The 15,207-nt window shown below is 35.7% G+C and overlaps 1 protein-coding gene across 1 annotated transcript in view; it reads right to left on the bottom strand.

Annotated features, from left to right (window-relative positions):
• The window catches only part of nos1 (nitric oxide synthase 1 (neuronal)), a 41,734-nt gene extending 32,023 nt beyond the window's left edge, over window positions 1-9,711 (bottom strand). The window contains exons 1-3 of the mRNA XM_026245311.1: window positions 9,508-9,711; window positions 6,591-7,319; window positions 4,260-4,386 (exon numbers count right to left, since the gene is read on the bottom strand). Coding sequence (XP_026101096.1) covers window positions 4,260-4,386; window positions 6,591-7,297 — 834 coding nt within the window. The 5' untranslated portion in view covers window positions 7,298-7,319; window positions 9,508-9,711. The remainder of the gene's footprint in view (window positions 1-4,259; window positions 4,387-6,590; window positions 7,320-9,507) is intronic.
• Between the last annotated feature and the right edge of the window lie 5,496 nt (window positions 9,712-15,207).

Below are 15,207 nucleotides of genomic sequence, written 5' to 3'. Positions count from 1 at the left end.
TGTCTCAAGTGAAATGTGAGGGCAAAAAGCAGATGCAATACACCCTTATGTATACAAGGGTACTCTGACAGGAAGGCTGTGTGAAAGAAAAGGTGTAAAACTAAAAAAGCAAACTCCAACTGAAAGAGTTTTGTAAGGATTCTGTGTACGTGACAGCTTCACCCCAGGCAACAACTGACACACACAACCACGTGTATAAACGGGGTGGAATAATCGGCAACATCATCGACACTTGAAGACCACTTACCCACACCGAAGCGCTTCAGAAACAAGCACTCGATACACTCACGCAGCATTCACAGCCCACCAGAGCCCACCTTCACTGCTGCACCTCTTTATTCCGTTTAGTGCTGCGGGGGAAACTGCTTTGTCTATGTCTCATCCTTCTCACCACAGCTGTATTAACACAAGCTTTATTATGTAATAGAGTAACACGAGCTGATTTGACTCGTTTTCACAAGCTGCTAATAAATAAAACATTCCGTAATGACTAATAAGCGGAAATGATTGTGTTTCTTTGGATGGCATGCAAATTGTCTGCATAAATACCTAATTTTGGCTTTATTTAATATTGCTAGATGACTGCTAGAACATTGCTATGATTTCATAGTTTTTTTGCTCGTTTTGTTTTTACAGTTGCCAGGGAGTTCCTTCATTGTCGGAGTGGAATTACTAAATGGTTGCTAAATCCATAGATCTTAATACGATTAGACGCCAAATTGAATTTTACACAAAAGAAAATGAGGCTGTGAGGGACAAACTTGGTCTTTACACTGGAACAGACTGTATAAAGATCATAGATCTTGTCGTCATAACCCACAACTTTCAAAAATGTTTTTTAACAAACTTACATTTATGTTTTGTCATAAATATCAATATGTTGTTAGTACAATCCAATGAATCTATCTATCTATCTATCTATCTATCTATCTATCTATCTATAGATTTACAGTGCAAGCGTGAATTGTGATCACAATATATCATTTCTAAACAGTGTTACTGTAGCTCAATTGGTAGAGCACTGCGTTATCAAGCGCAATGTTGGAGGTTCGATTCCCCGGGGAACACATGACATGTAAAAATTAACAGCCTGAATGCACTGCAAGTCGCTTTGGATAAAAGTGTCTGCTAAATGCATACATTTAATTTAATTTAAATAATAAATACATATAATTTTTATAAAAAGCATAATAATAATAATAATAATACCATTACTAATACACTTAAATTGTCAAATGTAATTAAAAAAAAAATTTATGAAAGCATCTGTCAAATGATGCTTAAAGTGAATTTTTAGATGATCACGTGTTATGGTAAATAATTACAATGTTATTTAAAGGGTGTTGTGCAGTGAAATACACAATAGCTAATGGGGAATATGCATTTAGAATCATAACTATTAAATCACATATTTTTGAACTACTGGAATGCTGTATTGACATTAGCATGAAGATGGAAAAATAGTATTGCTTTGTTTAATGATGTTAGCAGCTCACTTGTCCGACTGTTTCGCACCACTTTCACTGGGTGAGCGAGACTCATTAAAGCTTCAATTATGCAGGGCACTGCGGTTAGCTTTGGAAAACTCAGCACATTTCTAAAAAACCTTAACCCCATCAGGCAGACTGATAGGTTATTATCATCTCAAAGACTTCAGATCATCATACCGGTGTTGTTTTACTGGGTTTGCAATCACTGAAGCAATGAAACATGCAATCTCTCTCGTGTCAGTAAGGTTAACTTTCCAAAGTAGACACTTCTTTTAAGAAACAAGCTTTTCCATTTATAGTTCGACAGAAATATAAAACAAGTTTAACATTGTCTAAAGCAAGCTATTGAACGTTCACTTATTATCATCTCAGCAGGAATTTTGTGTGTATATTAAAGCATACTGGGCATGCTCCAGCAAGATTTTTACCACCAATGTGTGTCAGTGAGAATATGCTAAAAGTGCTGAAATGTCAACATATACTTCTGTTATAACAGGAGCAGCCAAGGTCTCAAACTGTCAGACCGGAGTGGAGATTTGAAAGTGCAAGGGAATGTGTTCTTTCCCTTTAGCCTTTGCAGATAATGTCATATCTGGCTGGCCATTTAAGGTCAATGTGACTGAAATAACACTTACATATTTTTTATTGTTTACATCATCGCTATTCATCTGTCCTCAATGATATGAAAGATAAGATTTAGGGCACCATAGTATGTTTAAAAAAGCATGCTGAAAGTGTCCAATTAGTAGGATTTTTGGTAGTGTGTATCCGTGCAGGTTTCTTTTTTTAATATATTGCATTAGTGCTCACCCACTTTGCAGCATATAGGGATTTTTTTTAAGTCTTATTTTAAAGTGTTAAAAGCCATGAACCAAGCCAATCAACTAAGAGGTGAATCTAGGGTGACCACACATACAGTTTTTCCCAGGATTTCTGAATTGCCTAATATGACTGGGTTTTGGCTCGTGTTTTTCTACTGTTTTCATACTTGCTGAAGGTTGATGACTGAAAATTAATTTGACCGTTTAAGACCGAGCCCATTTCCACCACGGAATAAAAAAAAGGTAACAGTTCTGACTTTTTCTCAGAATTGTGAAAAACACAAAACTGTCAGAAGTAAAATCAGAATTATTACTTATAATTGTTTACATCTCACGCCTTTTTTCGAGTTTAAATCTTGCAATTCTCAAGTTTTATTGCTCACCATTCTGACTTTTCTTCTCAGAATTTCAAGTTTATATGCGACATTATTCTAAAAACTAAAAACGGTTTTCAATAAATCATAAAAACTGCTAACAACATCCCAATCTACCTTTTGCAAGCACACTTGGATGAAATTAGCTGGTGCACATACAACTCCACTCCAAAATCTTTATATTAAAAATATGTATAATGCAAATATATCTCAACAATCATTGCATTTTTCTGTCACTAATAGTGTCATAAATTGTGCACAACAATCACATGCTGCCTTGCTCCCATGTTCTTGTCTTTCTGTTTCTCTTGTACTCTCTCACTCTCCCCCCTCCTCATCTTATTCACTGATGATTAATCATCCAGCAGACACTGTATTACATTAAGCATAGAAAGAGAAGAAGAGAACAACTCCGTCTTGGACCACACAGCTGCATCCATTCATTCCTCTGCTTTCTTGGATCGCCTCCATCCATCCGGTTTCTTTCAGAGGGATAATGCGTCACAAGAGGCCAGATGAGAGTCATGTGCTGATGTGAAATGTAAGCACTGCTACCCCCCACAACTAGGACTTTAACACATTAGAAACACATGCTACACCAGCACTGAGCTGGCAGGTACAGAGAAGACCAAGTGACGGGCACTACAGAGAGGCTTTCAAATAGTTCTTGCATGTATCCCCATTTGAAATACTAGACTTGGAATTAATTCAGCCTGAACTACTTGACATGGAGACTCCACTTAAATCTTATTTTGTTGATCATTTAATTAGTGCGCTTTTTATATTTATACATTTTTTTAAATATAATGTTAAAGTTTAAAAACCAATCAAAGCTTCTTTACTGAATTATATGGTTCATTTATCATGTTTTCTCCATGGTTATTTGGGAAACATGCTAAAAGCTACATTTGAAGTTTGAACATTTGAAGTTTGTTTTGCTTTGTTCAACATGGTATGCATGCCATTTACTATTCCGTTCCCTCGATTTATAAATTACTAATTCATTTCCTATATTTGCTAAATTGTGCACATGATTTATAAGTCGAGAACAAATTAGTAAATTGTGCACACAATTTAACAAATCGAGGGAATGAAATATTAATCGTGTGCACGTTTTACTACATCAAGGGAACTAATTAATAAATTGTGCTCACAATTAATTTTTTTCTTGCATCTCATGTACCATTATCAATACTGAAGACAGTTTTTGGTTTCTATTTTGGTTTTCCATTTTGATTTTCATATATAAACACCAATACATTTAGTTGCATTTTATTAGTAGTAGTTAGCATAGTTTTACCCTGCTTTTCCTAATCCATGAAAACCACTGCTTTAAATCCCGAATCGGTACAGTTCTTCTAATGACATAGAGAATAAAAAGTAGTTTGCAGAACAAGGTCCTATAATTCTTTTAAGACTAGGACATCGAGTATCTGCCAACTGTCAAGCAGATCAGGCCATATTAACAGCAAGTACAGCTTCTATACTAGCAGCTTTAAAAAAGAAATTCTAGATTACTGACTCACTCACAGTCCTTCAAAGCCACATGTAAAGCTATTTAGACTGTATTTTACCTTGTCACTCTCTGAGTAAGGGTTGTTAAGCACTGTAGGCATGTTGTCCTTTCTCCAGAGGTCATCAAACACTCTGTCGTTATCCGACGCCAGCTGGGCGTTCTGTCCATTTCCCACACCAAGGTCTCTGAAAGTCACAAACAGTTCAGCTCAAAGCTCAAACATCAGCCAGAAGAAAACAGGTTTAGAAGTATGTATAATGACTAAAACACATTCAATTATGTTTATTTGTTGTCTACTGTGAGTCTATGACTTTCCACACTTTTTACATTTATATTAATAAACCAATGGAATTAGGTGTTTTTTTTTTAACACTTATTATGTCAAAGTCTCAGATATGTGCCATCCACAGAGCTTAACTTGAATTTCTTTTAAACATTTATGTCTCAAGGCTACCAGTGTGTATTTCATCTTTAAAATCAAACGGTAAATTGCCTCAAATCCACTCATACTCTGTTATTCCATAATCAGATTTAGCTAGTGCCCAGATATTAAAGCAATAAACCATGCTATTTAAAGTATAAGGTGTAATTACAGTGTAAACAAGCACTTAACTTTTTCTCTAGCTGTGTTGATGGGACTTATAGTAACACATTCATTACAAATCTGAGAAGAGCGAGAGAAGCACGATTTGTTTTGGATGAAACATTGCCATCTCTGCTCACAAGTCAGAATAATATTCCAAGCCTAATGTTAGTTTTTCAAATTAGAAAAGAAATCTGGTGAGGTGCGCACTTTTTCACATGAAAAAAACAGATTGCTTGGTTTGTTTTAACATCCTTGCCCGACAACAGCAATAAGTCAACCAATGGTGTGAGTTTGGGGCAGGACTATTTGTTTAACTGACCAATGGCAAAAAGGAGGGGAGTGTTCTGGAAACCTGTTTGGAAACAGTCAGTATTTTTATACACTTCACCTTTAACCACATTAAAATGTCGACTGCTGCGGTTCATGAATTAAAGGACTACACCATACGTGGCTGTATGTCACGTCACTTAATGATTTTAATCTATACAGTGTATTTTTGGCTATTGCTACAAATATACCCCAGCAACTTGAGACTGGTTTTGTGATTTAGGGTCACATATGACAATACTAGTTTATATGACAACACTACAGTGGTTAGACTATAACAAATAGAATTAATTACCATAGATCAAATGGATTACTGTGAAAACTGGAGTATGATCACAAAATGACAATAATATTCATGTCTGTATTGATCCATTCTATTATTAATGTTGCTGGTAATTTCTCACACTGCCTGTCAGTATTTCCGGATCACTAAAGCGTACAATGAACATTCAACGCAAGAGTAATCTCAAAGACTGAATTGAATAAATACTCACAGATTCTCTCGCTGACAACTTACCAAATAAACAATTTACTCATGAAAAGGAAAATGCATTTAGTAAACTGACCTTCCTCAGAAAATATTTTTTTAGCATATTGAGTGAATATGCCTATATTCTCTGCCGAGTGATTCGTAAATCATATTCCCAAATAAATGAATAGGGGAGACAGACTGGGGCTAGTAGACTCACAAACTTTAGATAATTAATCCACAATAATAGCGGCAATGTTTAACAGATTTGTTAGTAGTAAAGACTTGATGAGTTGAGTATATGTTGAGTATACTATTCTATGAGACTATAAATTAGACTGCATTGTACTTTTGATCATCAACAACTTATTTGCACTTGGAGCAAATACACAGGGGTTTTATATTAAAAGGTATACTGATTCTAAGAAGTGGAAGCCTTCTTGATTTTCTGTTGTTCACAACATTAAGTTTGTAAGTTGAGTTTGGAAACTAAATGAACTTATAAAATGGAGCTAAAAGGTATGTTGCATTTGAAATTAACATACAACCCACACTGAAACCCTACCCTACCCTAACCACTAGTTTTAAATAGACCAAATGTGTGATAAAAACGTATTTGCTGAAGCAACCATGCCACTTTAGCTATTTAAGGTGACTTGTGTTTCACGGGACCCATACCAGAACATTCCACATTGCAAGTATTATTCTGTACTAGGTGAGCTATCGAGCAAGTTTACCATATTAGAAAAGTCATACGAATGGAGCTGTTCATGTGATGCACATGTCAAAAATATTAGTTTACGAATCATGCATTATGGTAAAAGCCTTCTGAGTTCATAACAGTGCTGTTGAAGGAATTGTGCAAAAATAAGTCTTTTACTGATAATTTGTGTGAAACGAATAAACACTGTTGTTGCGCAGTTGGAAACTACAGAGAGTTGTATGTATTGGTATGTTTTTGGAATCTGCAAAGAAAAAGAAAAAAATTCCAGTAAGAGATCACTCACCTCTCTACCTGCACTTCAACATCCTTCCTCTCTATGACTCTCTGACCTTCTCCGTTGATCTCTTTTTTTCCATTCTTGATGAGCTTCAGCACTGGCTCAATCTCCTTCAGCAGGTCGTTGTTCTCCTCCACCCCATTAAGGAGGAGGGCTGAATGTCCTCCTTCTCTGAGCAGAGAGTCCTGTGTGAGCAGGGGAATCAGGGGTTTGGTCTCCCGTGATTCTTTCCTGGGAGTAGAGGAAGAGGACAGGTTCTCTATGGCCCGGAGCTCTTTGGTCATGTTGGGGCTGAGAGGCGAACATCGATCGCATGGCCTGCTCTGTGCGGGGTTAACAGGCCTGGTGATGCGAACTGTTTTGGGTTTCCCATCACTGCTCAGCGTGGTCTCCAGGTAAGTGGTAAAGCCCTCGGGTCCGCGGAGGATGAGGACGGCATGGCTCTCAGGCGACACGTTCTTTAGGGTCTCGAGTGCACATTCGTAGCTCAGGTCCACCAAAGGCTTGTTGTTCACGGCCAGAACAATGTCGCCGACTTGGACCAGCCCACATTCCTCTGCTGCCCCACCCCGGATGAGGTCAGAGACAATGACGGGTGGCTTGCACACACGTTGTTTGACCAGAAAGCCGAGCCCACCGATCTTTCTTTTAAAGAGACGCACTGAGATGATGTTGGGCTGCAGCTGACACACACTGGGCTCAGATTCCTCCATTGTGCCTTTCTGTGCGTCAGATCTGTGATGGAGTTAAATGTGACAAAGGAGAGCGTCATGTCAAATGTGTCAGGCATGGCAGGCGAAGACATGAAAAAATGCAAGACAATACAGGCCAGCAACATTCACGCTTTAATTCTACTAATGGAACCCCGTGGCATTCAGACCGTTAATTAAGTCTTACTACGTCAGTAATAAAAATTGGTTTAAGGGAACAGTTTGACCAAAAATAATTCACTCTAAAGTTGTATGTGTCACATTACGCTGCCAGAAGGAACACAGCACCATGGTTTATCAAAAGAGACTTTAATGGTTTCCAACACAGAGGACAAGAGGTTGACACACACATACCTCACTGGTAGACACAAACAAACACAACCTGGTCAAACTGGGGCTTATAAAGACAGGATAACGAGGGACAGACAGGTGTGGGGAATCAACAATAATCAAACCAAACAAGGACAGGAAACAGACCAAATAAGGCAAAACATGAACTGAAACACACTACAAATGACAGTATGCTGTTATTTTTCCATGAAAAAAAAAAAAAAAACAGCGTACTGTAAGTCAGTTATCCATACATCTCATGCTTTATATTCAATGCTTTAAAGTCTGAATTGCAATGAATCTTTTTTTTTTTTTTCTCTCAATGAACTGTTGATCAAAATTCAAACAGAATGATTCATTCACAAATCAAACTGATCTGGTTTAAATCACTGACTTAGTGTTCAGATTCTCGAGTTATAAGCTCACTGGAGGCGAAGATTATCTGAAAAACTTCATTATTTTTCATGTCTCATACAAAGCTCTCATACAGCTTCAGAAAACTCAAAATACAGAACATACTGTAAGTTGTGAAGATTCTTCCCAATTATGTTGTTGTGTTCCACAGAAATATAATAACAGCATGAAGGTGAGTAAATAATTACAAAATTTTCTGTTTTGTATGAATTATTGCTTGACTTTGAATCCAAGTCATTATATGTAAGAAAATCATTCAGTTCAAATCTTCACGATATTTTTTTTATTATTTTAGTGATTGAGGGGTGACTCATATCACAGTGTACAAGCTGTGAACGTAGACTTCAATTCACTCTTTCCTTTCTGTTGACAAGCAAGTAGCATTTCCTCCATGTGCATCATGTTCAGTCTCAACTGAACGTTCATGTAAGAAACACTTATAATCTACAGTCCTCCTGCATCTCGCCTTTCTTGGCAGCGTGAAACGCATATGGCCTCGTGTGAACAACTATTGTCCAATTCTGTTAAAATACAACATTACTAATTTGGATTTAGAATCATGGAGAGAATCATTACAACTGCAGGGACTGTTTTGTAATGAAGAATAAGCAACGGCGCAACTAATAACTTTCAATTTCACAGCATCATCTATTAACTTCTTGTTTACAATACACTTGCATTCAGTAGCTGAGTAACTACAGGTGAATGATGAAATTAAACTGCATTTTTTTATAGATTACACTGAAAACACATTGAGAAAATTATGCACAATGCATGCCCAAGCTCTTTAAGGTACACATTGCTAATTCTATAAAGACATATTAATATTTTGCTGGTAAGCTACACTGTAGAAATGCGCTTCAGTGGTTATAAATGTAAAATATTATTTCATATGACTGAATCAATCTGAAATCATTGGGATTCACCAGTAAAGCAATTTATCTGTGACATGCATCCATCAAATTTTGATATTATTCTAACAATAGAATCCTTTACAAAGACATATGATGGATCCCCCCCCCCCACACTTTATCAGAAACCAATGTTTCGCACACATATTGTGTGTGGTCATTTTGTATTTAATAATGATAAATTAATGTATTATGAAATAGGTTGCATACTAGAATAAAATTATTAGATAAATCTCAATTAGAAATATTAAAATAAAAGAGTGGATAAATATAAAACATAGTGCACAATTTTATGAATTAGGCAAAAACGTCACATACACAACTTTTTTATAAAACAAACAAAACAACACCTGTGCATTAACTACTGTATGCAGGAGTTATCAGATGCATGCACGTTCAACAGGACACACCAGTTGCTGCTGAGCGTGAGACTGCTATTCAAATCCACATAACCATTTCAGAAAGCCTCGTCGTATACAGTATGCTTTCAACAAAGCATTTGGAGTTGATAATAAAATATACTTTCGACAGTAAAAAACAAAAAACAATGCAACTTACCTCTCCACTATGAAAGGCTATAAATATTGCCTTAAACAGTGCGGTTAACCCCTTGTCAGTATTCCGATGGACGGTTCAGACTTTCCTCTTGATGTCCCACTCAGAAGACGCGTGGCATGTCTGAGCGAGCCGCTGTATAAACACGCAGCGCGTGAGAAGCTCTGCTCTCCTGCCGCTCCGGTACGCGAGCATTTATTCCGCGCGCACTGCTGTCATCCTGTCATCCATCCCTCCCAGCGCTCTGCCTCCCTCAATGGGAGGGTTCTACAACCCCAAAGATCTGGCATCTATGGGAATGAATGATATTTGCACACTTATATTTGCACATCTTCATATTAAACAAGATTTTACGTAGCAACATGTCATATTTCTAACAAGGTGAACCGGGAAGGATTTTAAAACCATCAGTTTCAGTGTCTAAAAATCACTATTACACATAACCAGCTGTATAAGATAAACAGTTTCTGTAAAAATGTTGATATTTCTTTTCTTTTTTTTTTTTTGCCTATGCAGTATGCATTTAGCAATTTTATTTATTCATTTGTTCGTTTTAATTTGATTGCATTTCTAATTTTAAATGCATTTGTGTTTTCTACTGCTTCAACTCTGGTCGTGTGTATGTTATATTATTTATGGTAACATTATATTATTGGTATATTTGTGGAATTATTAACTATAGTAGGCTATTATTACTTTCAAATCTGAGATTATAGGCCAAAAAAAGTCTTTTCAAATATTAAATTAAATAAAAAAGTAAAATCAGTGCTTCAGTGTCAGAGATCAATGCTGAATCAACATGCAAAGTGAATATCATGTTGATCAAACTGTGGTTCATTTATCATTTGGTTTTCATTTGAAAATGGATGTTTAGCTATACCAGAGGAATTATTAAATCGATCCAAAAAAGAACAATTAACTCCTCCATGGTCATTATGAACTGCACAATCATGTATTATGCTGTAAGCAACAGCTTTTTGCCAGCAAGAATGTCTTTATCTTTGAGGACCTTCAATGATTGGTGTCAAAGGTTTCCTGCCTCACATGGTCAAGCAGCACAAGACAGGAACACTCTCTAATCTACAATAGATTAAATAAATATAATATATCATTTCAACACTGAGCTAAAACGTTTAACCTGGTGATACTAAAAGCTCTAGTAGAAATTATACATAATGAATAATAATTATGCACATTGCATTATGAAGTTTAATCTATTAAAATAATAGCTTGATTGTACAACTTTATTTTTGAAACACCCACACAACACAAAATGTCATGATTTAATTCAATAAGGCTGAACCACTGGGTCATAGTTTCTAAAGTTCTCCCTCTCTCTCTCTCTCTTTCTCTCTCTCTCTCTATGTATGGGTGTGTGTGTGTGTGTTGATGTGCTTTTTTTCCACTAAATAAATCTCTCAAAGCAACTCGACAAACAGCATCATCGGAACCAGTCATAATGAGTTTGAATAAAGGTTTTTGGTGTCAACTCCAGGCATGCATTTCAAGCTGGATGTTTTTCATAAGCCCTAATGTTATATTGCAATGTGTCATTCAAGGAGGATCGTCATTTAAACAGGCAGCAGAAGCAAGCAAATATAAATTAGCACCGCAGGAAGACAGGCACGTTTAACAAGCTCCAGACTGACCACAGACTCACATCAGAGAGAATCCATGATTGCTTTATTAAATAAATCCATATTATAAACTAAACTGAATTACACTTAAAGGCACCTCTTCATGTTGACTGGCCATAAACATTTATTTATTTATTTATTCTATCCCCCCTCCCTTCACAGCTATCCATAAAACTATTAAATCAACCCCAGAAACTCACTAAAACTCACTAAAATCCATGAATAAGCAGGAAAAATGTGAGAGGATTCTGCTGTGCACAAGCAAGTGCATTGGAGATTGGAGGTTTTCAATCTGATGTGAACAAATGCAAACACACACACAGCCTGCCGGCCTGGTCCAGCCATTATGTCAGTCACTTCCGACTTGAGTGCTGCCATCTGCCCCCTAATGAAACCGTGCATTGTGGCTCATCACACACACATACACACTTTCTTCTTACACCCATGTAATTCAGAGAGAGAGAGCGAGAGAGAGAGAGAGAGAGAGAGAGAGAGAGAGAGAGAGAGAGGGGGCAAACAAACACTTATACATTAACTTTCTCAATGAAAGCTGCAGAAACTCAAGACTTCGCTAAAATTACAAATGGTACTATTTTGGCATTTCTTTTTTTTAGCCGTCTTTTTAATCTTCTGGAGGATTGTGGGTAGTGCTACATTGAAACACATTGCCAGTTCTTGATGGTGAAAAGTTTATACAATATATATAATTAGATCATAGATACATCATATGATCCCATGAAATAGATTTTCTCCTTCTTTTTTTTTTCACCGCTTTTACACAGGTGCAGCAATATTTTAATTGCTCACGTATGACCAAAACATAATCACTTCTCTGTGATTTACCTCTGGTTTCCATATAAACTCTTTTATTTTTGGTTGTGTTGTTCTTTCTCATACAGAGTTAATCTTCTACACAGCAGATTTCAAGTTTGAGGAACAACATTTTTCTTGTTTGCCTTTTATTGTTATTTTATTCAGATTACTTTTTATGGCAATCCTAATAATAGTTTTCACTGATGGGGAAATCACAAAAGAGCCACTAACCAAACTGTCCAACTTCATGGTTCTCATTTAATTTTTTAATAAACGCAAATGTTTCAAGAGAAAATGCTTATGTATTATTTTAAATATAAATTGAAATAATAAAATAATAATTATACATTTAATTTAATTTAATTATTTTCTAACTGAATATAAATTATTTACCGTAATTATTATTATTATTATTATTAATTTAAGTTTAAATAAAAAATTGTGTGGTCTTAGACTTTAAACTTTTATATTTAGATAATATTATCTATGAATTATTGCCACACTACAAATAAATATAAACCTGTGAAGGGGTGATACCAGTGATATATTAGCATCATTCTGTTACTGTTATAGTTATTAATATTTATTAGTAGTAGCAGTAGTAGTTTTACTTTTTTTAATTAATTCTATTTCAGTTTCAGTTATTTTAGTACATAAATTTAAACGTAAAAAAGAGAGCGCAATACTGCCTTGGCAAGTGATATTTATCTTATTTTTGTTTCATTTAATGTTTATTTTATTTATGGTTTTTGTTTTGGTTATAGGTTACTGTAAAAACCCAATATAAAAATGCAAACCTAGCTCAACATGGTGTAAAAATGGTTATTTTTATATTTTTTAGTCTTTCTAAAGAAGCAGCATAAAGTTAAATCGTAAAATTTCACATGACAAATCTAAGACAGCAGTCTTCTGACGTCATACCTGGCGTATTTTTGACATAACTCACTAGATTTGTGACAGGTCAGCTGTATTTCAGGTAGATAACTGTATGAGATAAATGTGACAGATGTTGCCTGTAATCATAGTCACAGTGGCACGTCAGGCATGAGAAGAACTACCGTGTGTCTCCAAGACCTCTGAAGTAAGAAACGCTCCTCACTCACTCTGTGCTGCTCTCATCTCGTAATCTGAAAGGTAACAGTATAGCAGTATATCAAAACATAATTTCTTTTTTAATCCACTCTTACATGTGACCCCTTAAATATTATGAAGCTTCCGCTGTCAGGGCTCTACAACTGATTCATGCTGGAATTTAGGAAGTTTCATATACAGTTAAGCAGTAATACATGTCAAACATTTTAACATCAAGGATGATTCAAATTCTGTCATATAAAAGTATACACGGATCTGTGTAATGTTGTAGTGCATCTGTGTTTAATGAGTATGTTTTATGCTGTTTAATCTATTGTGATCACTGTTGTTACTTTCCAACCAAACTGATCCAAGCACCATTTCATATCATCTGCCATAAAACACTGAAATAACCACAGACACATGTTCTTTATCTACTATCATTTATTGGCCAATAAACACACATAGATTGCAAACACTCACCAGTTTCCATTTTCCAGAACCAAACCTGTGCAATATACAACCTGGGACTTATACACTTACCATGCTGAGCAGCAATTTTGCCATGACTTCAAATGGGTCACCAGTTTATGCCTGTATGAAAATGTATTGTTTCTGGTGTTTAAAGTCACAATGGCTGTTTGATATGTGTTGAATTGTGTTTTTTTACTTATTTTCATTAATGTATATTTTGTTTTGCCAAGTGATTGTATGGATGTTTCTATACACAGAGGAAAAGATTTAGCTGAACTAGCTTGTAAATACTTTGTATATAGTGTATATTTTGTACAGTTTTATTTTATTTTTGATTATTTTGTTACTTTTACACTGTGTGTGCACCAATAAAGCACCCTTCACCTGAGTAAAAGCAGCTTCTGTGTCACTTTTGCCTCCTATCCCTCCGGTCAAATCATAACCTCCCCTTTGTTCCCCATTCAGATGCTCGGTATGAACTTTAGCAAGTCGTCTTCACCACATCTAGATGCCTTGATGCATTGAGTTGCTGGCATTTGATTGGCTGATTAACAATTTGTGCTACCAAGCAATTGAACAGGTGTACCTAAGTGGCCGGTGAGTGTGTATATTTACATATATGAACAAGTTAGTTCAAAAGAACAACATTTATTCAAAATATTAATCCTTTGTAACTATAAATGTCTTATTTAATTATTATTCCAAATACATTTTTGTGCTTTTCAAGGGCACCTTGATAAGGGAAACCTGCTAAAGTGAGTAACTGAATGCATTTACAAACTGCCCATTTCTCAAGGCCGTACATACAATGATCTCGCTAGATTTATTATGAAATATAAGGAAATGTATCTTTATTTACTGGGAATTTTAAAAACTTAATTGCCTTTGTATAGCAAAGGACTATGTCAGGAAGTTTTCAGTAATAATTATATTCCCAATTAAAATACTGTAAGTATATATACAAAAAAAAAGGCTAAAAACACATTTACATGATGTTATCAGAAGAGTCTGATATGAATCAAAACAGCCACACAGGAGACTACAGTGACCTGCACCATTCCTAACATTAGCCTCAAGTAGCCATTGAGATAGCTCTTCCTTGAAGTGACCATTGTGCATTCATACGCAGCCTTGTGGAAATGGCCCTATTTTGTTATTATTATTATTAGAAACATCAAGAATGTACAAAAATGGCATTTGAAATTGAAATTTTTTCTATTTTTCTTTTTCTGCATCATCAAGATCAGAAGCCCCATCCAAAAATGAAATCTCACCGGTCCAAAACACTGATCTACACCACAGTGCATTAAATGTCACTCATCTTCTGATTGGCTGTAGTTTGTAACATTAAAAGAATAGTTCACCCAAAAAGAAAAGTTGCTGAAAAAAAAAAGTCTGATCTTCCTAAGCAATGCTTTTAGGAAAACCTGTCGAGCCACAGTAGCCATTTTTAACCGCATCATAGCTCGTCTGGAGAAATATCTGAGGAATGCTTTAAAGGGGTCATATGGCTTTACTAAATAAAACATTATTTTGTGTAATGCAATGTTTTTACGTGGTTTAAGCTTAAAAAACACATTATTTTCCACATAGTGTATATTAATGTCATTGCTCTATGCCCCGTCTTTCTGAAACGCATTGATTTTTTTACAAAGTTCTGAAAAAAGCAATGTGCTCTGATTGGCCGGCTATCTAGTGCATTGTGATT

This window comes from Carassius auratus, chromosome 5 (assembly GCF_003368295.1).
Source record: "Carassius auratus strain Wakin chromosome 5, ASM336829v1, whole genome shotgun sequence".
Classification (NCBI taxonomy): Eukaryota; Metazoa; Chordata; class Actinopteri; order Cypriniformes; family Cyprinidae; genus Carassius; species Carassius auratus.
Note: the sequence above shows the minus strand (reverse complement) of the source record. Positions and strands in the feature narration are given on the sequence as shown.